Here is a 27,189-nt window from a genome sequence, read left to right as displayed (position 1 = left end):
CAACGCCTCACCCCGCAATCAGCATTTTTAAAAATGTGGAAGCATTTTCTTTTCTTTTTTTTTTTATTCCTCACAGGAGAGAGAGAGACACAGATAAACATCAGTGTGATAGAGCCACATCGACTGGTTGCCTCCCACACAACCCGACTAGGGCTGGGGACACCGCAACCAAGGTACATGCCCTTGGCCGGAATCGAACCCACGACTCATTGGTCTGTGGGTCAATGCTGTAACCACTGAACCAAACTGGTCAGGGCCTTCTTTATTGATTTTAGAGAGAGAGGAAGGGAGAGGGAGAGATAGAAACACCGATGAGAGAGAACATCGATTGGCCACCTCCTGCATGCCCCCCACTGGGGATCAGGCCCACAACCTGGGCATGTGCCCTGACCAGGTATTGAACCCGTGACCTCTTGGTGCATGGGTCGACGTTCAACCACTGAGCCACACTGGCCAGGCTGGAAGCATTTTTTATTTAGAAATTTTGAGGCATAATTTGCAAACAGTAAGATCATAGAATTTAAGGGTTTAGTTTGAAAAATTTTCAGTTGTATACATGTTACTATCACCTTAATAATGCATTTTTCTCACCCTAACCAGTTCCCCTGCCATCCTGTTAAGTCAGTTCCTTCTCAGGCAACTCATTTCCAGCACCTTAGTTTTCTTTTAGGTCTTTTCTTAAAGAAACAATGTTATACCTGCTATCTTAATTTAAATTCTGCAAATCCTGGCAGTTCAACCTGGCAGAAATTCATTTTGCTTGTATAAAATTTTAACCTCCTCCTTTTGTGTGACAATATTGAATGAAAGAAAACTTTTATTTCCTGTTATATGTCAGACACCATTAAGTTTTGGGACTAAAAAGTTATGTAAGAAATCATCTCTACTCTTAAGAAATATAACATTAAGGAAGAAGCTAATGTAGAATTCTTGAAGCTTTTGGCTATTTTAATTTTGGAATCAGCCTTTTTTTTTTTTTAAACAGTGGAGCAATTAGTTCCTTTATACCAAAATGCTATATATATTTAGTCACATGGAATATATTTTTCCCCAGTTTTATTGAGATTAATTGACAAGAATATTATATTTAACTACTACTACCATTTCCCTTGAGCTTATTGGTCAGTGTCTATTACAGAAGAGCTTAAAGGAGAAACGTTAAGAGCCGCAGCTTTCATTTTAGTGGAACCACATGTGCTGATAGTGTACATAAATGCCTTGGAGGCTGGATAGGTGTTTGATGAATGACTTTAGGACTGGTAACCTTAGTACCAATGTATTGAAAAATTGGTTTCAACGTAGTTATGTGGCATGTTTCTGAAGTTGAAAATTTCAACCCCAAATAAAGTGCCATCTGTTTGGAAAATTCAGAAATGGTAATTGCAAACCTAGTTTCCAAACTATCCAATTATATTATGCTGTTAAACTAAGGAAGAAAATGAATGTTTGGAAACTTGGTGAATGATAAGGATTTCTCTGACAAGCTTCAGAATTATAGCAGTTAAGAAAATTCCACAAATGAGTTGAAGATAACTTTTGCATATAAATGTTTTTAACTTTACTTTCTTGGCTTTATGGTGATGACATGAAATAAAATATTGATGATAATGGTGCAATCAAACCAATAATGAGCTTTTAAAATTCTTTTAATTTGAATTATCTAGGTAATCTCAAAGAAAGGGAAAAGAGAAATTCTGGAGATGATCTACTACTGGTTTTTATTTATTTTTTAAATATACTTTTAATATACAACCTAAAGGATTTTTAGGATTTTTGCATAGAAAGATTGGTTGTCAGAAAATAGTATTTGATAAAATGTAATTTAGAAATTTATATTATAATAAGACTACTTGACAGTGTCAAAAGATAAAGTTAGGTTGATGTTGGTCTAGTAATGATGACATTTGTAGTATTGGCTAGGGAATAAGAAAGAGCAGGTGATGCTGAAGAGAAGTGAGTGCAGTTAGAGTAAAAAGATAGGAGTTTACTTAACGTGTATTGTTTTCTTTCTCTGATTTATCTGTCCTGTCATGAAGGTTCCCTTTAAATTGCTTTTTATACTGTGCATATATTGTATATTTTGGGTGAGACAGAGAAGCAAAACTTACTGTTCAGTCTCAATATATTAGAAAATATGTCACTATACCCTGGTCAGCATGGCTCAGTGGTTGAGCATCAACCCATGCACCAAGAGGTCGTCGCCAGTTTGATTCCCTGTCACGCACATGCCAAGATTGTGGGTCCGATGCCCAGTGGGGGGGCATATAGGAGGCAGCCAATCAATATTATCTTTCATCGCTGTTTTATCTCTCTTCCTCTTTCTCTAAAATCAATAAAGAAAATAATTATAAAAAAGAAGAAAAACTATGTAACTACAATTTAATGAAATAAAAATGTTATTTCACAGTTTCTGAGGAATTGGAAGACCTGTCATCCATTTTTGAAATTAGTTGTGAGATTTAGGAATGCTGTGGAACCACATTGAATTTTTCCTTTTATCTGAGGTTGGGTCAGATGTTAGTGATTTTTCAATAGAGTAGCTAAGCCCTTTTAAGAAAGGAAAATTTATATGGGAACTCTACTATATAAAAAAGTGTAGTTCTGGCTTAATTGCAATAATGGAAACATCTTAAAACGCAGAAACCACAGGCTAGATGACTATTAAGAACCTTTAATATCCAACTGTAATCTTTAAGTTCCGAAGAATCTAGGATCAGTAAGAACATCTGGAATTATTATTTTTCTGGACCAAGGGCCAGGAGGAAAAATACAGCAATATCTCATTCTGCCTCAGGTTAGTCTACTTTAAGTATATTAGTTTAAGACTTAGGATCCAAATTCTTGTTACTGATAGCCTCATAACATGCCTGCAGGCAAACTGTTCTCCAGTGTGACTGGGAAACTATTCTGTAGTGGCTGTAATTTGGGGAAAATGAAGAACAGGCCTTCAACTAATTTATTAGATTTTGGTGGAACAAGGAATAAGTGGGACAGATTGAAGAATAATGAGGATGCCCAGCTGCTGTGACTTACCAAGAGGTCACTGGTTTGACTCCTAGTCAGGGTACATGCCCAGGTTGTGAGCCCAGTCCCCAGGGTGGGGCACACAGGAGGCAACCAGTCGATGTTTTCTCATCAATGTCTGTCTGTCTGTCTGTCTCCTGTCCTCTGTCTCTAAAATCAAGAAAGAAAAAAGGGCACATACCTGGGTTGCAGGTTCAATCCCAGGTGCATGAAGGAGGCAACCAGTTAATGTGCATCTCTCATGGATGTTTCTCCCCTCCTCCTCCTTATCCCTTCTTCCCACTCTCTAAAAATCAATGGAAAAAATGTCTTCAGGTGAGAATTAACAACAAAAAATAATGAGGATGATGACATCTGTAATAGTGTGAACAATAAAAATAAAGTTAAAAGAAGAAAAGAAAAAGAATAATAAGGAAATGCACTGGATGAGGATAGACATAGCTCCACAAATTGCTTGTGCGGGAACTGACCAACCAGTCTCGTCCATTTTGCCCATAATGTGACAGAAGTGAAATAAAATTTGTCTCTTTTTTATACTGTGATTAATCTGTATATATTCCTTTCCTCTGTTTGCTTTTAAATTCAAGATAACTTTATCTCCTTAAATGGAATTATCTTATGCCAGATATCTTTTTAAAAGTTTTTCTTCCTTGTTTTTGGTTTGATATTTAAAAAAAAAAATTGTTTTTCAATTACAGTTTATGTTCAATATTATTTTGTATTAGTTTTAGGTGTACAGCAGAGTGGTTAGAAAATCATATACTTAAAAAGTTTCTTTTTAAAAAATATAACTGACAACAATTGAGGACTCAGTATCTATCACATGCTTTTCTTAACACTCAAAGGTAGTAACTTTAAATCATCATGATAATTTTGAGGTGATAGGGGTTATTTTGTTGAGTAAAAACATTTTGTTAACTTTTACTCATATTTTCAGATTTTTCGTCCTACTATAGAATAAATTAAGTATATTTAGAACTTCTAGTTTTTGTGATTTTGTTTTTAAAAATACCAAATATTTCTTAGTTTGACTAAAAATATGATAGTATATGCCTGTATGTCTAACCTATATTTATTGCTTGATTTTTATCACCCTCGAATGAGATAATTCATAAATAAGAATATGTTTGTAATCTTATAATTTGAACACTCTTAATTGGGTTTAATTAATTAGGAAAATTATGATAGGATGCATGTTAGAAATTTGTACCATTGAGGTTCTTATATTTTGTTTAAGAAAATTGAATATTGAGAACGTTCTTCATAGTGATATTTTCTCCAGTATTTATCTGATTACTATACATTTTTTTTATCCTCACCTGAGGACATTCTTGCATTTATCTTTAGATAGAGAGTGGGAGGGAGAGGGGGGTGAAGAGAGAGAGAAACATCAGTGTGAGAGAGACACAGACTGGTTGCCACCCACAGGACCCCAACGAGGGCTGGGACAAACTGCAACTGAGGTATGTGCCCTTAGCGGGAACCAAACCCGGGACTCTCTGGTCTGCAGGCCGATGTTCTAACTGCTGAGCAAAACCAGCCAGGACTGATTGCTGTAAATTTAAATGTATAAACTCCATCTGGTCTGTGGGTTTTTTTTTTTTTTTAAATAATAATTATCTTTTTTTTTTTTAAATCAAGAATTTCTGAAGTGCTCATCTTACTTTGAGTTAGTTTTAGCTAAATGATTATCTTCTCCCTGCCACTTTTTGCCTTTGACTTGATCTTTCTGGTTGAACATATTTAACTTTTTTTCCAGGTTGAATTGACCAAAGCAATGGTTATGGAGAAGCCTAGTCCCCTGCTGGTCGGGCGGGAATTCGTGAGACAGTATTACACACTGCTGAACCAGGCCCCAGACATGCTGCACAGGTAAAAGTTTTTCTCCCAGTATCGTCAAATGCCGTTTTTTTAGTAAATGGGTATTTATCCTTGAGATTCTCTTATTCATCATGCACCCTGTAGGGTTGTTGCATAATAGTGCTTTTTAAAAATCTAGTTTGTTGGGGTGATAGAGGTTAATAAAAACAGGTTTCTGGTGTATCTACAATACATCACGTGTATATTGTGCTGTGGGTTTACCACTCCAATTCAAGAAGTCTAATAGTGCTTTGTATAAGTGCCAATAAATTGTGGTGTTAAAATGATATCATCTAAAATAGAATATACAAATATTATTTAAAAATTAGACTTAAGTTACCAAAACTTACATATTATCAGAAACTAATGCCTGAAATGTGAAGGTATAATATTCATACTTTTGTTTCTGTTTTTTGTTTCACTGTTTTTGGTGAGTCATGAATTTAGTTAAGAATGTATTGAAGACTGTTCTTGTGATAACATACTTTTGTGTTGATGTGCTTTAAAAAATTCGGTATATTTTTAGAGGAAACAATACATGCTTGTTACAAATTAAAACATGAAATAAACATGGAAGTAAAACCATGCTAAACATTTTTCTATGTATATGCAAACCTTTTTTTTGGATCCTTACCTAAGGATGTTTTTTCCATTTATCTTCAGTTAGAGTGGGAGGGAGGGGAAGAGAGAGAGAGATAGAGAGAGATTGATGTGAGAGGGACACATTGACTGGTTGCTTCCCACGCACAGCCCTGACCAGGGCCAGGGACAAACCACAACCCGGGTACATACCCTTGACTGGAATCAAACTGGCAACTCTTTGGTCCACGGGCTGATGCTCTAACCACAAAGTCAAACCGGCCAGGGTACAAACATTTTAATATTCTGTCTTTTACCTTTTTTATTTAATCTGGGGTCATTTTACACGGTAATACATGTTTCACATTAATTTTTGGTATCGACAAAGTTTTTATTTTATAGAGATGTAGCAAACTTTAATCTCTTGATGAGTTGCTTTCATTATCTCCCCTTATAAACAGTGCTGCATGATACATAACTCTTAAATCTATTTATGTGAACTTGTTAAAATTCTTAGAAATTCCAAAATGTGAATTTACTGAACAAAAATTATTTTCCTTTATATTTTAACCAGCTTGTATATTGGATAACACATGATGATTAGGTGCAAAAAAAAATTCAGAAAAAATTTTTTTTTTTTACTGTATTCAGTTCTTTTATCCTCACCCGAGGACATTTTTGCATTTATCTTCAGATAGAGCAGGAGGGAGAGAGGGAGGAAGAGAGAGAGAGAAACATCGATGTGAGAGAGACTCATCGAGTGGTCACCACCCACACGACCCCAACCAGGGCCAGGGACAAACTGCAACTGAGGTACGTGTCCTTAGCGGGAACCGAACCCGGGACTCCCCCATCCACAGGCCGACGCTCTAACCGCTGAGCCAAACCGGCCAGGGCTGTGTTCAGTTTTTAAAAAATGGTAACGTTGGCTAATAACATATAAATTTTAGGTCTACAACTTTATAATGCATAATACAACAACCTGTAATACATAATACAACATTGTGTGCTCACCACTGGAAGTCCTTTTACCATGTTTGTTCTCCCCACCCCCTTTACCCCTTGGTAACCACCATTGTGTCTGTCTTTAATAGTTTTGTTTGCTTGTTTGTTGCTTTCTGTTTTATATCCCACATATGAGTGAAATCATACCGTTCCATCTGACTTATTTCACTTAACATCATACTCTCAAGATTCATCCATGTTGTTGCAGATGGCAATATTTTATTCTTTTTATGGCTGAATAGTATTCCATTGTATATATGTGCCACATCTTCTATATCCAGTTATTTGTCAAAGGACACTTAGGTTGTTCTATGTCTTGGCTATTGTGAATAATGCCACAGTAAACTTAGGGGTACATACATTTTTACAAATAAATGTTTTTCAAGTTTCTCAGGTAGATACCCAGAAGAGAGATTACTGGGTAATAATATGGTAGGTCTATTCTTAATTTTTTGAGGAACCTCCATACTGTTTTCCATAGTGGCTGCACCAATTTTACATTCCACCTGCAGTGTAGGAGAGTTCCCTTATACATTCACTTTGAGTCCTTGCTGTGAACATGGACAATCTCTCTCTCTCTCTCTCTTAAGAAGCTTTACAATTTCCAAAACACTTTCACCCATTTCCTCTTGATCTTTTCCAAAATTGTGTAGTAAGGCATTGTAGGAGAGTTAAACTCATTTTGCAGATAAATATGCCAAGGAGTTAAAAATTTGTTGGTATTCATGACTATTAGTGATAGGAAAAGCCTCCACAAACTTTTTTTCCTTTTTGTTGTTTTAGGTCAAAATTTTATTCTGTGCCCTTAGAAGTTAGGTAAATTTGAATTTGAAAAGGAATAGGAGTTGAAAGAAACTTACCAAGTACATTTATATATTTCTGGTCAATATTGATATTTATTGATTATAAGACATTCTTTTTTTTACATTTCATCTCTGAGGTATGAAAAGTGGTTTAGCCAATAGTGAACTGATTTCACTGGCTGACATGTAACCTTTTAATAACTTTAACAATTAAAAGTTATACTTGAGGTCTTGTGTACCCAGATCTTTTACCCCTTTGGGGGGTGAGGGAGGCAGAGTTAAGATGTAGAATGGCATATGTGGGCTCATTTGCAAAAAATTATTTATCTGGAGTACATATATCAAGAAATCCTTATAGTGTTCACCCTGGGTTGGCTTTCCTGATCCAGTATAGTATTGTAATGAAAACACAGCAATTGAGGATAAAGAGAAAATGAAAGCTATGAGGATTAAAGTCTACAGCTTGTAATGCATCAGCAAAAATTATTAAAAACTGCTCCTTAAACCTACCTGCATGGTGAATTACTGGGTTTTAATGGGAATGCCTCACCTGCATTCTTAGATACAAAAGGACTGTCCAAGTCTATGGAGAGTGTAGATGTCTTCATCTATATCAAAACTCCCTGTGTTCTTGAGTGAAAACAAGAACTTTTGTTTTATTTTAAGTGGCCTTCCTGACATAAACAAGATCTTTTCCAACATGATCATCCTACCTTGAAACATGGAAGCTGTGACTTGTAAAACAAGTGTTCACCTCATTGACCAAATCCATTCCTATTCAGCAGTGTCTACAGACATGTAATGGATGGATCTATGATTGCATACAAAGATGAAAAAGAAAACACATTCTTGCTTCCTAGAAGCTGCTACTAAGGCAGTTTGGTACCGCACATGAAAAATTAATACCTGGTCTTAGACAGATGATAAGTATTTTATATTCCTGTTTTACAGATTTTATGGAAAGAACTCTTCTTATGTCCATGGGGGATTGGATTCAAATGGAAAGCCAGCAGATGCAGTCTACGGACAGAAAGTAAGCATACCAATTGTTATGTAGGCTGTTAAGCAGCTAGAAAATAACCCTTAAAATTGAGGTAGACAGATTAATGCTTAATAGATTTGCTAATGTTTAAAGATAATATTTTTCAACATTTTAGGAATTTAGGTATTCAATAACTATTTGATTAATACGATAGTTACTGAAATGCTTATGATATCACATTTGCTCATTTTGTATGATATATTCTGAATATTTTTTTATATTAGAAGATTATTGGTTTTAGCATGGGGATTATCTGTTGTAAACATTTTTTAGGTATGTTATTCAGGACAATAATTTTAAAAGGCTCAGGGGTGGTCACAATGAATATACTATATTAAGATGAATTAGGGGATCATTTGAGATCTTGTTGCCTGGCATATGTCATCAGTTTGGCTTACTTCCATATATATAAAAAAATAATTTAAATATGCATGTTCTCTTTACTTGTGTTGTGTTGGAAAGTTCTGTTGTTGTTGTTGTTGGAGATTGCATACATTTTAAGGCATTAACCCATGCCTCCATTCCTTAGGAAATCCATAGGAAAGTGATGTCACAAAACTTCACCAATTGCCACACTAAGATTCGCCATGTTGATGCTCATGCCACTCTGAATGATGGTGTGGTGGTCCAGGTGATGGGGTTGCTCTCTAATAACAACCAGGCTTTGAGGAGATTCATGCAGACATTTGTCCTTGCTCCTGAGGTATGAAAAATGAAACAATGAATTTGTGCATCGATTTGTTTTGAAATTTCAAATTTACTGAAAAGTTGTAACAACAGTACAATAACTCTCACATACTCCTTACCAAGAGCCACTGTCAAAATTTGTCCACTCATTGGTAATTCTTTTTCTATTAACCTATCATTTAAAATTTTAAACCATTTGATAGTAAGTTGGAGATATCATGCCTAGTTGTTATCAATACCTAAGTGGGCATTTCCTAAGAATAAGGAATTCTCTTCCATAATCTTAGTACAGTTACCAAATTCATGAAATATTGAGATAATACAGTTATCAGTCTATAGTCCATATTTAATTTTTGGTTATCTTCCCAATAATGTCCTTTACAGTAATCCCCCCCATCCACCCCAGGGTACAATTGAGTCCAGGACTATACATTGTGTATAGCTATGATGTCTCTTTAGTGTTTTTTTATCTGCAATAATTACTTAATCTTTTGTTTTTTGTGGCATTGACATTTTGAAAGAGCATGATCAAGTTACTTTAGATGCCTTGGTTTGAGTTGTCTGATACTTCTTGTGATTAGATTTAAGTTATACACAAATATCTTTCAGTGCCTCACATTATGGAGGCCCTCGATGTCATTTAGCCCTATTATTAGTGATGTTAACTTTGACCACTCAAGGTGATAGTCAACAGGTTTCGCCACTGCGAAGTTTAGTATTTTTATGTTGCTCCTTAGTAAGTAAATTGTGGGTGATTCTTTGAGACTGTGAATACCCTGTTCCTCATCAAACTTATGTACTAGTTTTTGGATTCATTGATGATTCTTGTCAGAACTCCTACTCTGATCATTACGAATGATGATGATTTGATTCTATCACTCTGTATTTTATTAGTTGGTAATTCTACTTTAAAATACTTTGCCTTTTCTCCTATCTATCTGTTATCACTCATGGAGTCTTTATTTAATGGATTTAATCCATTGCTAACTTTATATCGATGTCTAAAATGTCCCAGACATGGTAAGTGTGAACCCCTTTAAGCTGGCTTCTGTGTGTGTGTGTGTGTATTTTTTTTTTAGCCCTTTGTAACTTTGTGGCAGAAGATGTTTCAAGCTCATCTTGCACTATCTCTGCTCCAGCCCCTGCTCCAGCCCCAACCCTGAGATCAGCTGTTTTCTTCAAGGAGCCTTGGTTCTTTTTACTTATTATGTTTATCATGAAAGGACCACAGATTTATGTTGAATAATTGCATTTGTACTGTTTTCCCAGCTGGTCCTGACTGAACCACAGCCGGAAGCCTATCTGCATAAGCATGTGGAAGTGGCTCAATAAGGACTTGCTGATTAAATGTTTTCTCCAGCATTACTCCTAAGTTAATTTTGTGTTTAGGATAGTGAATGTAAGACCCCTATCATTTTACTGTTTGAATATAAAATAATTTAGTTGTCTTTGAAAAATCACAGGTCATTTTAGTCATGATTTTTAGAGGAAGGTGTAGATGATCTGCAGTGTAAAACTGTTGATGGACTTCTAAATATTCACGGGGTTAGGTGGGATGTGAAAGAAGAAGAATCTAGCTCATTTAATACTCAAAGCTCTAAGGTATATTTTGGTATCCCTTTTTGCAGATGAGGAAACAGCCTTAGAAGTTGAATAACTAGTAGTTGACATATTTGGATTTAGACTCAAGAGTGTCTTAATCTAATGTAGGCAAACTTTTTCATCTACACCCTCCCTTGAGTGCTTGTATCAATTGTCTTGGGTACAGATTTAGGGAATTTAAAATAATCTGCTGCAGTTGGTAATAGGTATTTGTTGTTCAAGAAATGATTTGAGGTGTGGGCTGTGGCATCTTCCATACTTAAAGCTTTATCACATTTTGGTTATCCGTCTGTTGGTATGTAAAGCAAACCATACATTTGAGGGTCTCCCTCTCAGAAGCATCTTTCCTCTCCCCCTCTTCTTCCCCTGGGGCGCGTTACCTTGCCTTTCTCCTAAGCTCCAAGGGCCCTTCTGCCTCAGTAACTTGCTTCCTGAGCCTATGCCGCCCAGCTGGCTCATTTCTACTACCTCTGCAAAAAAATAAAATAAATAAATAAAGCAAGCTATATATTTGCGTGTAAATAAAGCAACTCAGATATTTGAGTGTAGTTTTTACAGCCATAATGTAGAGGGTTTTTCAACCTTGCCACTATTTGTATTTTGGGCCAAATAAGTCTTTGTTGTGGCTGGCTGGGCGGGGCATTGAAGACGTTCAGCAGCATCTCTGCCCCTCTGTCAGTTGCACTCCCCAAATGGGAAAATTGAAATGCCTGCAAGTGTTGCCACGTGTCTCCTTTGAGGGTGATAATGCCCTCAGTTGAGAACCACTGGTGTGGGGTGGTTTGGCTTTTTAAAAGTCTGCTGAGTAAGTAAAAAAATTTTGTTGGCATTGCAGGGCTCTGTTGCAAATAAGTTCTACGTTCACAATGATATCTTCAGATACCAAGATGAGGTCTTTGGTGGCTTTGTCACTGAGCCTCAGGAGGGTAAGTTACTTGCCTAAATTTTTTTGATGGCATTAATTGACCTGAATAGAATATGGGTTTCTTGAATGTTTTCATTATACTTTGTATTATTCATTAATAATTTGTAATTGTCAGGACATGAAGGGCAAGACAGATTATGACAGCAAAAATAGTACAGTCAGCCCTCGTTTATCATGGTTAATTAGTTCCAGACTCTACCGCGATAAATGATTTTCCGCGAAGTAGGATTCTTTATTTATAAATCGAATATTTTCGCAGTTAGAGCATAGAAAACCTGTTTATGACCTTCTAAATATGTTTTTTAACATTATTAAAGCCCTCTAGACATGAAATAATACCCTTTAGTCACCATTACACTCGTATTATCCAATATATTAGACAGAATAAGAGAAAATAAGACATATTAGATGTTACAAATACCATATTATTATTGTACATTTAATTACACACACAACCACTAACCTCTGAAAATAGTGCAACTTGTTCGATGAAGAAGCGATGAAGATGAAGAGATGTATTGCACAGCAAAGAAGAGCAAGGTTACTGCTCCTCTGAAGGCACAACCTCAGTGGGAGAGTCTTCAGGTGGTGCAGAATCTCCAGCAGGTGCGTCGTCGTTTTCTGATGAAGGAGCACTAGGAGTAGGCAGGGGGTGTCTGGGTGCGCAGCTGAAGAACATGGTGATAGGCAGTAGCTGGCGCTGTCTTTTCATATGCGTGAGGAGGCTTTTGTAGGGTCCTATCGCTCCATCAGGTGCATTCCGGAACCACAATCCACGCATTATTTGTGGTTCCCATTCGCCAATCATGTCCTGTACTACCTTAGTAGTTCTCATGACTTGCGAGAGATGCTCAAGTGTAAGGCCAACTTCCTCCTGACCCCCAGGAACCTCTGGCTGCTCTTCCTCCTCCTCACTCGCAGACTTAGTCATCTCCACCAGATCCTCGTCAGTTGAGGACGCCTGTTCTGGATGATACTCGCCCTTTTCAAGGATCTCCTGGAACGTGTTGTTCACGGAGTCCTCTGCTGCAGGCTGGTCAGCAGAGGCAGCTTCTTGTGGGGAACGACACTCTTCAGATGATACCTCTTCTGAAACTTCTCGAACCAACCCTTGCTTGCCGTGAAATCCATGAACGTTGCAGAAGAGGGTCCTGGTTGAGGTTTGTCCACTGTAAAGCGCTGATAGAGCTGCCTCGCCTTCTCCCGGATGACCAGCGAATCCAGCGGAATGTTTTCCTACGGCTGTCGCTGATCCAAACGGCTAGGGCAGGCTCCGTTTTCACTGTGAACTTATTACGACTTGTCACAGCGCTTTGCTTCCTTGTTGAAAGAGACAGTAGCCGTTGCCCGGATGTTCTTTTTATCTTTACGGATGGAGTGAACGGTAGACTCATTCAAGTTGTAATGGTGGGCAACCTCCACGATTTTCTTCCCTCTTTGATCATATCCAAGAGTTTCACCTTCTCCTGGATGGTGAGCATTTCCCTCTGGCGCTTAGTTTCATCGTTGGAAGGCTTAGAAGCAGCACGTTTAGGAGCCATCGTGGGGCTTAGATAAAGGTTCTCAGAAATCGCAAACACTTCCAAGAGCAAAGATGCTTCCGATGCCTAGCGATGTAGAAGCGTGTATGAGAGACATGAACTTGCATGAGGCTGAGCCAATCAGTGGCCAGGATAGGAAGAGGCTAGGATAGCCACTCAGTGAACAGCAGGCTCTGATTGGTTTCACCACACCTGATTTTTTTGGAAAAAAATTATTGCCCACAGACACGGAGTGGTTGAGTGGTTGCACCTGGTGTTGAAGGATTTGTAGGGGTGCTCGAATACATAGGCCTACAGTCCACACGTAATTTTAATTTTAATTGTAATATAGGGGTGTATAATTGATTCAGACAACCGAGCACGCGTTGTTTATCATTTTCATGTCTCGATCAACTTTTTCATGTATATATTTGAAAAAACCGTGATAGAGTGAAGCTGTGAAAGTCGAAGTACAAAGTGGCAAGGGACGACTGTAGCATTTTTGTCAGTTTCCACAGGACATTGAAGTCCAGATGATACCTGCATGGCAACAGGGTGCATTACAAGAATGGAACCTTAAGTTTAGGGAACCCAAATGTTTTAGAATGGGCAGTGAACATGCCAGCCCTTGACTCTGGAGGGAGACACTATTTTCCAAGGTTGTTTGGTATGTAAATGTTCTTAAAAGGTAGTCTGGAACAAAGGGTAGCCATTGCCTCAATTGTAAGACGTGTAGAAACACGAGACCCATGGGGGATTGTCTCAGAACAATTTCTGTGTGGCTGAGACGATTCTAAGCGCTTTATATTTGTTATGTAATACGGCAGCCTTATAGATAAGTACTTTAGGTACTGACGTTTCCATTTGCTAGTTAGGGCCCTGCAATACAGAGAAGTAATTTGCCTGATGTCACATAGCTAGTTAGGTGCAAGAGCCTGTATTGGATTACTGGCAATTAAAAAAAGTTTTTTCTTTATTGATTTTAGAGAAAGAGGAAAGGAGAGGGAGAGAGAGATGGCAACACTGATGAGAGAACATCAGTAGGCTGCCTCCTGCATGCCCCCAGCTGGGGATTGGGCCCACAATCTGGGCATGTGCCCTGACTGATAATCGAGCCGGTGACCTCTTGGTGCCTGGGTCAACGCTCAACCACTGAGCCACACCGGCCGGGCTGGATTACTGGCAATTTTACCTCAGATTCCATGTTCTTAACCTGACACTGCAATTGCCTTAATCCTATCCTTGAAGCCCATGCTATGATTTTACCAAATTGCCTTATTTTCATGATTTTTTAAAATATCTATCTGCTCCTCTTAAGTCATTGCCTTTTTTATCATGATGAACATTGTTAAAGCGAATTTATTTGTGAATTAAGCACAAATTAGTTTAAATTTCTTTTTAAAAAATCTCTATTGAAAGTATTACTGGTAGTCCCCTTTTTTCCCCCATTGACCCCCCCTCCCTGTTCCCCACCTTGCCTGCCTTCCCCACACTGTTGTCCTGTCCATTGGTTATGTAAATTTCTTTTCTCACGTAGAATCTGAGGAAGAAGTAGAGGAACCTGAAGAAAGACAGCAGACACCTGAGGTGGCACCTGATGATTCTGGAACTTTCTATGATCAGACTGTCAGGTGAGGAAAATTTTATCTGTCCAAAGCCGCATGAGAATGTGGGTGGTCTGGTCTTTCCTTCTGTCGGAGGGCAGTCATGTAATCTCAGAATTATCTCAGAAAATAGTGATAATTTCATAAAATGAAGGTTTTACTTTTGGTACCTTTGAGCTTCCAAAAGTCTATAATGTGTTTAATATAGATTGTACTGTGAGGACTATTTAAATAGTATCCACAAGTTGCTTTTTTGTTTAGGTTTTTTTTGGGTGGTAAGTGAAAAAGAGTTGAGATTTTTTACCAAGTAATTAACACATGAAGCCACTGTATTACGTGCTTTGGGGGTGGTGGTGGATACAAAGTATACAGGACTTGCTTAGAGTTTAGGCATACATTGATAGAAACTCAGCCTGGCCCGTATGGCTCAGTGGTTGAACATCGATCCAGGCACCAAGAGGTCACCAGTTTGATTCCCAGTCACGGGACATGCCCACGTTGTGGGCCTGATCCCCAGTTGGGGGGGGGGGGGCATGCAGGAGGCGGCCAGTCGATGTTCTCTCTCTCTCCCTTCCTCTCTTTCTAAAATCAATAAAGAAAAAAAAAAAAAACCTTAAAAAAAAAGAATTCAGATGTGATTTGAAGCAGTAAAGAATTTCATTAACTAGACAATAAATGTGTGACTCTATCTTGTTTTTTTAAAAAATCTGCAACCAGGCCAGAAATGTGTTTGATAGGAATAGAAATTAATAGTGTTTACTGGTTGCCATGTGATACTAGTAATGTTAATATCGAGTGCTTAAAAGATAGTTTCAAATGTTTCTCAAATGTATTGATGAACTAATCACAGCACTCACCTGGGTTACTGGTTGAAAATGGTTTATTGTCATACCACAAACCTACCAAAGTAGAATTTCAGGGGGAAAAAACATCTGTTGCTTTAACAAACTGATTTATGTGGAAGTTTAAGAACTACTATTCTGAATCACAGCTAATGTCATTAAAAATATATATATTTTTTTGAAGAATATGTTTTTTTGTTTTAGAGAGAGGGGAGAGAGAGAAACATTGATCAGCTGTCTCATACCCACCGCCCCCTGGGGATTGAGCCTGAAACCCTGGCATGCACTTTGGGAACGGGAATCGAACCGGTGACCTCTTTGGTCCATGGGATAACACTCAACCAACTTAGCCACATTGGCCAGGGCACTAAAAATGTCTTTTCTCTACTTTTTTTTGAGAGGGTTTTTTTTTTTTTATTTTTTTTTATGAAATCACATAACAAAAATGGCCTTCTTAACCATTTTTAAGTATACTGTATAGTAGTGTTAACCAAGTGCACACGGTTGTACAAACATATCTCTAGAACTTTTCATCCTGCAAAACTGAAATGGTACTCATTGGACAGCTCAATTGCCCTTGTCCCTCCTCACAACCTATAAGAGTTTTGTGGTGTGTGATAGGCAAATTATAATAGTTTGGAGATTCTAACTGAGAAATTGGGTTGGTTCATTTTGATCCATTTTGTTGCAGTTGCTTATAAGAATTGAGCCATCTCACCATAGTTAAGATTTTCTCATTGAGTGCTTTTCTAAAAAGTTGTCTTGTTTTAATACTCAGACACGTATTTCGTAAATATTTTTTGGATTCAGGTTTCTAGTTAATTAATACATACTTGGGAATTTCTTGCTAAACCAATAGAGGCAAAATTATATTTCTCAAATTTTTCTGTGAAAGCAATGACTTGGAAGAACATTTAGAGGAACCTGTTGCTGAACCAGAGCCTGATCCTGAACCAGAACCGGAGCAAGAACCTGTGTCTGAAATCCAAGAGGAGAAGTGTGAACCAGCACTGGAGGAGACTGCTCCTGAGGATGCTCAGAAGAGCTCCTCCCCAGCACCCACAGACATGGCCCAGACAGCGCAGGAGGACTTGAGGGTGCAACATGTCTTCATTTCATGCTCTTTCTAGTTTGTTCTTAAATCTCTGCTCCTTCATTATTGCCTGGTGACTTCTGTAGGTGCATTTTCACATGGGTGGTTCAGGGAAATTTCTTACTTGTTGAGCCATGCCTCAGATAAGAAGATGCATATTGCTTTGTAAAATCAAAAGTAAATGTTTTTCACTGTAAGAAAACATGTATACTTTTTAAAACAGAAATTTCAGGTGCTATTTTATCACCATATCAACAACCCCTCATCTTTTTAATATTTCAGTTTTGAAACTTCAGATTATTGCATGCTTGTAACAAACAAGTGGTAATGTATCTTTAAAAAATAATATGACACAACAGACATTCCTGCCTTTTTCTATAAAATATGATTGAGGATTTCAAAATTTTTTGAAGCTTTTTAATAACTCCCAAGTCACATCAGGATGATGTCAACTGAACCCACAGAACATTTGCATTTAATAATTCTGAAGGATATGTTTTAGTGCTGTATTCATGGGGTCAGGGTTCTTATAATATCATTTATGTATGTGTGACAGTTAATTCAAGTTCCCATGTGGTAGGCATTGTTCTAGGTATGGGAACTATATGTTAAATGGATAGGGTTCTGGGTCTCTCCTTTAGCTAGTGAGTAGGAAAGAAATGGAGAGATTACTTTAGCTTGTAGGTAGAAAAGTAGGTTGGTGGATTGAGAAAGGATGACCATTTGTTAAGTGGCTATTATAGTAATTCTGGAGAGAGAATGATATTTTGGATTAGGGACATGGCAGTAGAGATGGAAAGAAATAATTATGAGTTAAATAACAGAATTTGGTGGTTTTGCTATGGATTGAAAAGGTGTTTAAGATAATTCTAAAGTTGGTATAAATAGATCAGTGTTTGTATCATAGCAGTCCACAGAAATTAGTACTACATTTGTAAATGGGGGAGGAAGGAATCTCAAGATACTTAGAAGCTCTGTCCTGCCTATGAAAATGTGATGCTTATTACATACAAGACATCAAGATCTAATAGCTTTTATGTTTTGATATGTGGTGTAACCAGATTGTGTTGATGTTATGTTACCTTAGACATTTTCCTGGGCATCTGTGACCAGTAAGAACCTTCCACCCAGTGGAGCTGTTCCAGTTACTGGGATACCACCTCATGTTGTTAAAGTACCAGCTTCACAGGTGAATTTCTAATTAAGCTTATGTATTAAAGCACATTTACTTGTATTTCATGTGATGTGGTTTCATAGAGGATGTGGGAACTGCTATATAGGACAGATGAGAAGGCTAAAGATGGTTTTAATGATTTCTTGTGTGTGTGAGAGAGAATTGTTATTTTCTAGTTTAAATCTTATTGTTAGCTAAGAAACAAGAAAATAATAAGCTTGCTTTGTTTTTTACACAAAAGTTAACATAAATTTTTCAGCCTCGCCCAGAGTCTAAGCCTGAATCTCAGATCCCACCGCAGAGGCCTCAGAGGGATCAAAGAGTTCGAGAGCAGCGGATAAATATTCCTCCCCAGAGGGGACCTAGACCAAGTAAGAGCTCAGAAGGGTGACTTTCTTAGTTTGGGGATTTTGAGGTAAGACCTTGTCTTGGGGTGGGGTGGGGGTGTTTGATATTTATTTACTGAAATTGTGGAGTTGGTGGAATTACCTATGTTTCAGGCAGAGAGAAAACAGTTGTATGGAATAGTCACTGAAAGGTGTCTGTTTTTCATTGCTTTCTCTGAAGTTCGTGAGGCTGGTGAGCAAGGTGATGTTGAACCCCGAAGAATTGTGAGACACCCTGACAGTCACCAACTCTTCATTGGCAATCTGCCTCATGAAGTGGACAAATCAGAGCTTAAAGATTTCTTTCAAAGTAGGTGATTGAGTTTTAAATACTGGACTCATCTAATGCAGCACTGCCCAATAGAAACAGCATATGAACCACATTTATAATTATTTAACAGTGTGTCTAAACTGTCATTTCAACATGTAAAAATATATGAGAGATGGTATATATTTTTCTATACTCAGTCTTCGAAGTCATGTGTTTTTTACACTTGTTTGAGACTAGCCACATTTCAAGTGCTCTGTGCCATGTCATTGGGTAGTGTGCATGTAATATTTGAAAGAAATGTTCTAATAAGTTATTTGAGACTTTGTATTTTACTTGCAGATTATGGGAATGTGGTGGAGCTGCGCATTAACAGTGGTGGGAAATTACCCAATTTTGGTTTTGTTGTGTTTGATGATTCTGAGCCTGTTCAAAAGGTCCTTAGCAACAAGGTAAGCAGTTTTTCATCTTGATTTTTTAAAAAATAAGTGTTTATGTTGGCTCTTTGTATATTCATCCTTACAACTATGTATATGTAAAGTGCTATTTATTCCAACATGTTTGGGTAATATATTTTATCATGTTCAACCATTAGTATCAAAAGAACTGCCTGGGAGTTTAGAAAAATAAAGCTTCTGTCTGAATAAGTTAATTTTTGAATAAGTGAATGAGGAGAATGAAGTAAAAAGTTACCAGTGCACTGAGATTTATGCGAATTTTTTTTCTGGATGGTGGCTTCTGGTGTAGAACATGAAACACAGTGTTACGTTTAGCTAAGATAACTTAAGAGCCTGTTTGCCCAGGGCAGTCTTGGTCTGAAACTGCTGCTTGGGTTAAAACTATGAGGAGTTTCTCCTTTTATTCTATAAATTGTCTGGGTTTAGAATCACCTGATCTGGAACCACTTTTATTAACATTACTGTGAGTCTGATTACAGAGGAATTTGTAGAATTGGAATTGTTTTACTGTGTAGTTCCTAAAGAACTCTTCCCTTCCCCCACATCTTTCATTAGCAAAAACCACTTTTTATAGCACTAGTAGTAAAGAACAAAAGGGTAAATAATTACTAATTTACTGGGCCCTTAAAAACCTCACTATTTAAAAAATTGAGGTGAAATTTACATAAAATTAACCATCTCATTTTTATTTATTTTTTATTTTTTTAAATCTTTATTGTTGAATGTAAAATGTATTACAGATATTCCACATTTTTTCCCCATTGACCCTCTCCTCCCCACTCCCGCCCCCCTCCCGCCTTTTCCCACACTATTGTCTGTGTCCATTGGTTATGCATATAAGTTCTTTGCTTTATTTCTTCCCACCCCCCCCCCAACCCCTTTCCCTTTGAGGTTCGTCAGTCTAGCAATGAATTTGTACTTCTTAATCCCTTCACCTTTTTCACCCATTCCCCCAACCCCCCTCCCATCTGGCAACCAACAAAATGTTCTCTGTATCTATGAGAATGTTTCTGTTCTACCTGTTCATTTTGTTTGTAGATTCCATTGTTGATAGATATGTATTCATGTTCATATATTTTATGTTTTTCTTCAAAAAGACCCTTCATCATTTCATATAATAACGGTTTGGTAGTGATGAACTCCTTTAACTTCTTCTTGTCTGGGAAAGTCTTTATATGTCCATCGATTCTAAATGACAGCTTTGCAGGATAGAGTAATCTTGGTTGTAAGTTCTTGGTTTTCATCACTGTGAATATTTCTTGCCACTCCCTTCTGGCCTGCAAAGTTTCTTTTGAGAAATCAGCTGACAGTCTTATGGGAACTCCCTTGTAGGTAACTAGCTGCCTTTCTCTTGCTGCTTTTAAGATTCTCTCTTTGTCTTGAACCTTTTGCATTTTGATGATGATGTGTCTTGGTGTGGGCCTCTTGGAGTTCATCTTATTTGGGACTTTCTGTGCTTCCTGGACCTGTATGTCTGTTTCCTTCACCAAGTTAGGAAAGTTTTCTGCCAATATTGTTTCAAACAGGTTTTCGATTTCTTATTCTTTCTCTTCTCCTTCTGGCACCCCCAAGATGCGAATGTTGGCACGCTTGAAGTTGTCCCAGAGGCTCCTTACACTATCCTCATTTTTTTGGATTCTTTTTTCTTTTTGCTGTTCTGATTGGGCATTTTTGCTTCCTTATATTCCAAATCGATGGTTTGCTCCTTGGATTTACATACTCTATTATTGAAGCTGTGTAAATTATTCTTTATTTCTGTTAATGCCTCCTTCAGTTCTAACTATGCATCCTTCATTTCTGACTGGTCCTTTTTTATGCTCTTGAGGCCCTCCCTAAGTTCACTGAGGTTCTCACTAAGTTCATTGAGCATCTTTATAAGCAGTATTTTGAACTCAGCATCTGTTAGGTTGCTTATCTCCATTTCGCTTAGTTCTTTTCTTGGGGTTTTGTTCTGTTCTTTCACCTGGGACCTGTCTCTTTGTCTCCTCATTTTGGCTGCCTCCCTGTGTTTGTTTCTGTGTATTACTTAACAAGAGGTATGGGGCTAGCTGAGACCAGATGCTGCTCGTTTGAAAGAATTTAGGAAAAACCTGAAGCAGGATCCAAGACAGGCCAATCCTATGGTTAAGCAAGTGGCAACAGCTTGGGTGGGCCTGAAAGTTGGGTGGGGTGGGGCGGGGCCTCAGGGAGTCACCAGGGCGGGGCTACCAGTGTGAGCCAGGTTGCTGGAGTCCTGTCTACCGCCCCAGGGAAGGGCTCACCAAAGGAACAAAGGCCTCTGACAGCACTGTCCTGGAGAAAGCCCCCTCTCCAGCCCTCGCTCCAGTACCAAACAGCTCAGTTCTTCCCTGTATATCTCTGGCGCCCCTCGAGCTGCCTCCCCTCCAAGCTTAGAGGGAGAGAGTCCGATAAGTCCGTGCGCGGGCCCTTTAGGGAGCTGCCTGGGGCTCCAGCCGCCTCAGCCTCCCTGAGCCTCAGTTCCTGCTGGTTTTTCCAGCCAGAAGTTATGAGGACTCTCTTCCTGGCACTGGAACCCTGAGCAGGGCACCTGGTGTGGGACGGGGACCCCTCAGTCCTCAGGAAGGACCTTCCCAGCCGAGGTGTCCTCCTGATTTTTATCCGCCACACGTGGGTGTGGGACCAGCCTCTCCACCTCCGCCCCTCCTACCAGTCTCAATGCAGCTGCTGCTTAAATTCCGTAGTTGTAGGACTTCCATTCAGCTGGACTTCAGGCGGTTTTGAATGATGGTTGTTCTGTAGTTTAGTTGTAACTTTGATGTGGTTGTGGGAGGACGTGATACCTCATTTACCTACCCGCCATCTTGACCGGAAGCCCTCATTTTTATTTTTAATGTGTTTTATTTCTTTTAAATATTGGTTTCGCCCGGCCAGTGTGGCTCAGTGGTTGAGCATCGACCCATGCACCAAGAGGTCATCAGTTCAATTCCCAATCAAGACACATGCCCCGGTTTGGGGCCAAATTGCCAGTGGGGGACATGCAGGAGGTGGCCAGTCGATGTTCTCTCTCATCGATGTTTCTATCTCTCCCTCTCCCTTCTTCTCTCTCTCTCTCTCTAAAATCAACAAAAGCAAGAAAAAATAAATTTTTTTTCAATTACCGTCAAATTGCCAGTGGGGGACATGCAGGAGGTGGCCAGTCGATGTTCTCTCTCATCGATGTTTCTATCTCTCCCTCTCCCTTCTTCTCTCTCTCTCTCTCTAAAATCAACAAAAGCAAGAAAAAATAAATTTTTTTTCAATTACCGTCAAATTGCCAGTGGGGGACATGCAGGAGGTGGCCAGTCGATGTTCTCTCTCATCGATGTTTCTATCTCTCCCTCTCCCTTCTTCTCTCTCTCTCTCTCTAAAATCAACAAAAGCAAGAAAAAATAAATTTTTTTTCAATTACCGTTAACATTCAGTATTATAAGGTGTACAGCATAGTAGTTAGACATTTATATAACTTTCAAGGTGATCCTCCCAATAAGTCTAGTACAATGTAGTGACATTTAGTAACACGCATTGTTGCGCAACCATGGCCTATCTAGTTACAAAGCATTTTCATCAAAATTAAGTCCCTTACCCTGAAGCAGTCTCTCCCCATATCCTCTCTACCCAGCCTCTGGCAACCACTAACCTGCTTTCAGTCTCTGCAAATTAAAATACGTGTTTTACTAACCATGTAATAGAAATGTTCTAGATAATTTTTTCCCAGAGGTTGTTAAGGGATAGATAGACTGCAAAGTTTAATGTTGTGGTCATTAATCTGCAGGTGTGCATTGTCTTGAGTGCCAGTGAGGTGTGTACATTGAATTCACTATTTTAGTGAAGCATCTTCTGCACAACTTGGAGAAATGAGGAGAGAACAGTGGCTTATCTCACCAAGGCCACAGAGGAGCGAACCCGGAAATCTCCAGAGGCTTTGTGGATAAATCCATCATTGAGCATGTAATAGGTCCAGTGGCCAACCTTTTTGGTATAGCCTTGAAGTCTTTGTGTCCTTACAGCAGCGGTTCTCAACCTGTGGGTCGCAACCCCTTGAGGGTTGCTTAAGACATAACAGTAGCAAAATTACAGTTATGAAGTAGCAACGAAAATAATTTTATGGTTGGGGGTCACCACAACATGAGGAACTGTATTAAAGTGTCGCGGCTTTAGGAAGGTTGAGAACCACTGCCTTACAGGGTATGATATTCCCAGTGGGCCAGAGGTGGTCACACTTGATAACTGGCTTCCTAGGTAATTGCCCAAGATAAGGTGTTTGTTTCTTTTAATGAATATGGGTAAGCCATGGCATTTTCATGTATAAGAATTGTTTGAGGTATATTTCCTCAGAAAAAAAGGCTGTGCATGTCTGAAACCTTTTCATTCAGATTGCTTCTACTCTTGTTTCAAAACATCCTAGCTCCAACTTCTTTCCCCTTAATCTTTCAGATTTTAATATGATTTTAGTTTTTCGGTTGTATCTAGAAAATTACCTGACACAGTGCTTCAGATTGCATGTGAAGTGATTGATACAGTGTGTATATAAAAATATTTATAATTCTTATGTGAAGTGTTGATAAATAAAATGTATTTATAAAGTACAACTATATATTTAATCCAAATTTAAAATACAAATTAGAATTTGAGTTCAAAAAAGGTTTTTTTTCTTTTTTATTTAAAACAACACATTTATTATCTTATATAGTTCTGGTGGTCAGAAGTCCAAAATGCATTTCATTGGGCTAAAGTCAAAAGTTAACCGAAGTATGATCCTTTGGCGAAAGGGGAGAATCTGTTCCCTTCTCCTTTTCCGCTTCTGGTGGCTTCCTGCACTCCCTGTGCCTTTTCCAAACCAGCAGTGCCGCACCTTCAGCCTCTGGCTCGGACCCCCCTGCCGATTCTTTTTTTTTTTTAATTGTTGACAGTATTACAGATGTCTCCCATTTTCTCCATTTTTACTCCCGTCCACAACTCCCCCGCCCTATCCCAGGCCTTCCTCCTACTATATCTGTGTCATGCATGTATGTTAAAATGTATACTTTCAGATTATTCCTTTGTAGTTTGGAAACTTCATATGTATTTTGATTTTCCCTCATCTCAGTGTATTGGTAGAAGTCCGTTCGGTAATTTTTTTATGAGTACAGAAGTTGCTTATATAAGCTTAATGACCATGGTGTTTGACATGTTTTAGTGCAGCATAGTGGTTTAAAGCTTATACTTTCCAGCCAGGATGGCTTGGTTTGCATTCCCCTTTCATTGTGTTGTGGCCTGTGAGCTGAGAGTTTCTTAACCTTCCTAGCCCTTAGTTTGCTGGTCTTTAAAATAGGTATAACAACAGCCCTCAGGTTATTGTGAAGGTCAAATGAGAAAATAAATGTGAAGTATATAGAACACGTATCTGTACAGTAAGTACTGTTAGGTATTTATTTTTAAAAATATGCCCGGCCAGTGTGGCTCAGTGGTTGAGCAGCCACCCATGCACCAAGAGGTCGCCAGTTCGATTCTTGGTCAGGGAGCATGCCCAGCTTGTGGGCCTTGTCCCCAGTGGGGGGCATGCGGGAGGCAGCCAATCGATGTTCTCTCTCATCGATGTTTCTATCTCTCTCCCTCTCACTTCCTTTCTCTCTCAAATCAATAAAAAATATTGAAAAATAAATAAAATAAAAAAATATTTCAGTTAGCAAACCATTGCCAATGAAGCGTGTACATTGAATTCAATAGACTTCTGAGTAAACCTTTGTTTCCTGCTTTAGCTCTAGTGGGTGTCGAAAGAAAGCCAAAGACAGTTTGGATTTTTCTTTTTTTTTCCCCTTTCAATAAGATAATGTTATCTTCATAGTTTTCAGTATTTTTCAAAATTCTATTAAGGCAAATAGCATTTTGTGGAAGTTATATTTAGATGAAATTAATGATGTTTTTGAGATATATAAGTACTTTGCATAAGTATGTGCAGTATAGTCTTTCCACAGTAGGTGATGATGGGGTTTTATTCTAAGCCTCGAAATCCATAGAGGAGGTAGCAATTCTTGTATTCTATTTATGTAATTCTATGGGAAAATAAGATTTACTTTATTTTTTATTAATAATTAAACATTTTCGTTCTTGATTAGAGAGAGCGGAAGGGAGAGAGAGAGAAACATCGGTGAGAAAGAACATTGATTGGCCGCCTCCTGCATGCCCCCCCCACTGGGGATCGGGCCCACAACCTGGGCATGTGCCCTGACGGGGACTCAAACTGGTGACCTCTTGGTACATGGGTTGACGCCCAACCACTGAGTCACACTGTTCGGGCAAGATTTACTTCAGTAGGTACAATGGAAGTTACTTGTGTTGCTGTGTTGTTTAAATGGACTTTTTTGAACTAGTCTGCATACCCCTACATACCTAACCACCTTTCCCTGCATTTGTTAATGGGAACATTTTGTGTTCTGAATTTGGAAGAAAACTGAATGTTGAGAACATAGGTGATTTGTAAGCTGCTGATTCTTTATAATAGCATTGTTTTAACTTTGATAGTTGGTAGCCTGTCAGCACTGTGTAAATCTTCTCACCTTGACTTTTACAGCCCATCATGTTCAGGGGTGAGGTCCGTCTGAACGTGGAAGAGAAGAAGACTCGAGCTGCCCGGGAAGGGGACCGGCGAGATAACCGCCTTCGGGGACCTGGAGGCCCTCGCGGTGGGCTGGGTGGTGGGATGAGAGGCCCGCCCCGTGGAGGCATGGTGCAGAAACCAGGATTTGGAGTGGGAAGGGGGATTGCTCCACGGCAGTGAACTGCTCTTCACTGATCTTCATGCAGCAGTGCGACCCTGTTCCTGCAGAATGGTGAATTTCTCCAATCACCCTTTGGTGTCTTGCAGTATGACCCTGGTCTCTTATAAACTGCTTAAGTTTGTACAATTTTACTTTTTGTGTTAATGGTGTGTGTCTCCCTCTCCCCCCCTTCCCTCTCCTCACCTTTTAGTCCTTCACTTCCAATTTTGTGGAATGATATTTTAGGAAAAGTGGATTTTTAAAGAAGGAAAAAAAAGACTGAATTTCCTTGCTTTACTTTGCATATACAGACTGGATTTTTTTTAACAGCCATTTCCCCAAAGGAATGTGTCCTGCTTATTACTGACATTTGGTATGTTTCATTCATTGGGATATTTCTTACTTATTTTCTACGTGTTTCAAAAACATTTGAGAAATACAGGATTTGAGAAACATTTTGAAGGCAAGAAAAACTCAAATTGTTTCTTCTTTTGAGAGTCATGACTACCTTCTGGTGTGGAGGAACTGCCATTGGAAAAATTGACAATTTTGATTCTTGGTTAAAAACTGAATAAAAGATGTTAGTGACGTTTTCTTCTTTTGATATGTGATCACAAAACAATTATAAAATCCACTGTTTTTACCATTGAAATTTAAATTGTGAGATAGGTTTTAAATGTCTAGAATTCAATTGATGTGATTTTCTTGAATTGTTAGGTTTTTTGAAGTAGAATTTATTTTCATGTTTAATTTGTATTTGTAAAAAAACAAAGACCAACATCCCCCCACCCTAATCCGAATAACACAAAACCAGAGCAAAACTGTTGTGCCTTCTATTTATCTTTGATTCCAGTCTTGGCAATTGTTTGAAGAAAAATAATAAAAAAAAAAGTCTAGATTTGTTTTTTTCAGGTTCAGAGTATATTGGGAATTGTAGAATCCCTCTTTCACCTGTCTGTCTTCTGTTCATGTGTTATGCCTTAGTCTGAAATGGAGTCTCAAACTGGAATGCCTTGAGGAGAGATGCTTCTATCAAGGTCCTTGGACCTAAATAGTTCAGCATTTTATTTCTGTATCTCTTCAGAATTCTAATCAGCCCCCAAGAAGGAATGTGATTTTAATATTGGACTTTGCTGATGTGCTTGGAGTGTCTGCTAGTCTTTTTCCTTTAAATCATAGCCGTATGGTAAATTTTCTATTTTGTTAATGGTTCTCTTTTATTGACGGGCATACAGTGGGTGTTTCTTGGAAATGGCCAATTTTTATTAAAATATTTCTGGAAGAAAATTTAATCTGGCAATACAGACTAATACTCGTTTTACATAGTATGTTTGTTGAGTGCGGTGTGTGAGGTGGGTGGAGGTTCTGTTACACATTTGTGAAGCAAACCTTTGTGTGATATCTTGTCATTACTAATTGAAGGGCAACGAGGTTGTCAACTTTAACTTATTTATTTTCTTAACAGTGTTCATCTTTAGGACTGTTGTTTGAGGACAGTATGAATAGGAATAGGAGTGTTTGTTTTGTTTTTCTGTTGCTGGGAAACTAGGTTTGCTGAAGGGTGTAGTCTTAAACTAAAA

General features: G+C 38.4%; 1 protein-coding gene across 1 annotated transcript in view; it reads left to right on the top strand.

Moving 5' to 3' along the window:
• Positions 1-26,901, top strand: part of G3BP1 (G3BP stress granule assembly factor 1) — a 38,808-nt gene extending 11,907 nt beyond the window's left edge. The window contains exons 2-12 of the mRNA XM_036282144.1: positions 4,784-4,896; positions 8,223-8,304; positions 8,843-9,016; positions 11,438-11,528; positions 14,585-14,678; positions 16,389-16,590; positions 17,674-17,775; positions 18,020-18,131; positions 18,328-18,456; positions 18,757-18,866; positions 25,423-26,901. Of these exons, the coding sequence (XP_036138037.1) occupies positions 4,802-4,896; positions 8,223-8,304; positions 8,843-9,016; positions 11,438-11,528; positions 14,585-14,678; positions 16,389-16,590; positions 17,674-17,775; positions 18,020-18,131; positions 18,328-18,456; positions 18,757-18,866; positions 25,423-25,629 (1,398 nt within the window). The 5' untranslated portion in view covers positions 4,784-4,801 and the 3' untranslated portion in view covers positions 25,630-26,901. The remainder of the gene's footprint in view (positions 1-4,783; positions 4,897-8,222; positions 8,305-8,842; positions 9,017-11,437; positions 11,529-14,584; positions 14,679-16,388; positions 16,591-17,673; positions 17,776-18,019; positions 18,132-18,327; positions 18,457-18,756; positions 18,867-25,422) is intronic.
• The last annotated feature ends 288 nt before the right edge of the window (positions 26,902-27,189 follow it).

This window comes from Molossus molossus, unplaced genomic scaffold, assembly GCF_014108415.1.
Source record: "Molossus molossus isolate mMolMol1 unplaced genomic scaffold, mMolMol1.p scaffold_m16_p_4, whole genome shotgun sequence".
NCBI lineage: Eukaryota > Metazoa > Chordata > Mammalia > Chiroptera > Molossidae > Molossus > Molossus molossus.
This window is presented reverse-complemented; position numbering and strand designations above follow the sequence as displayed.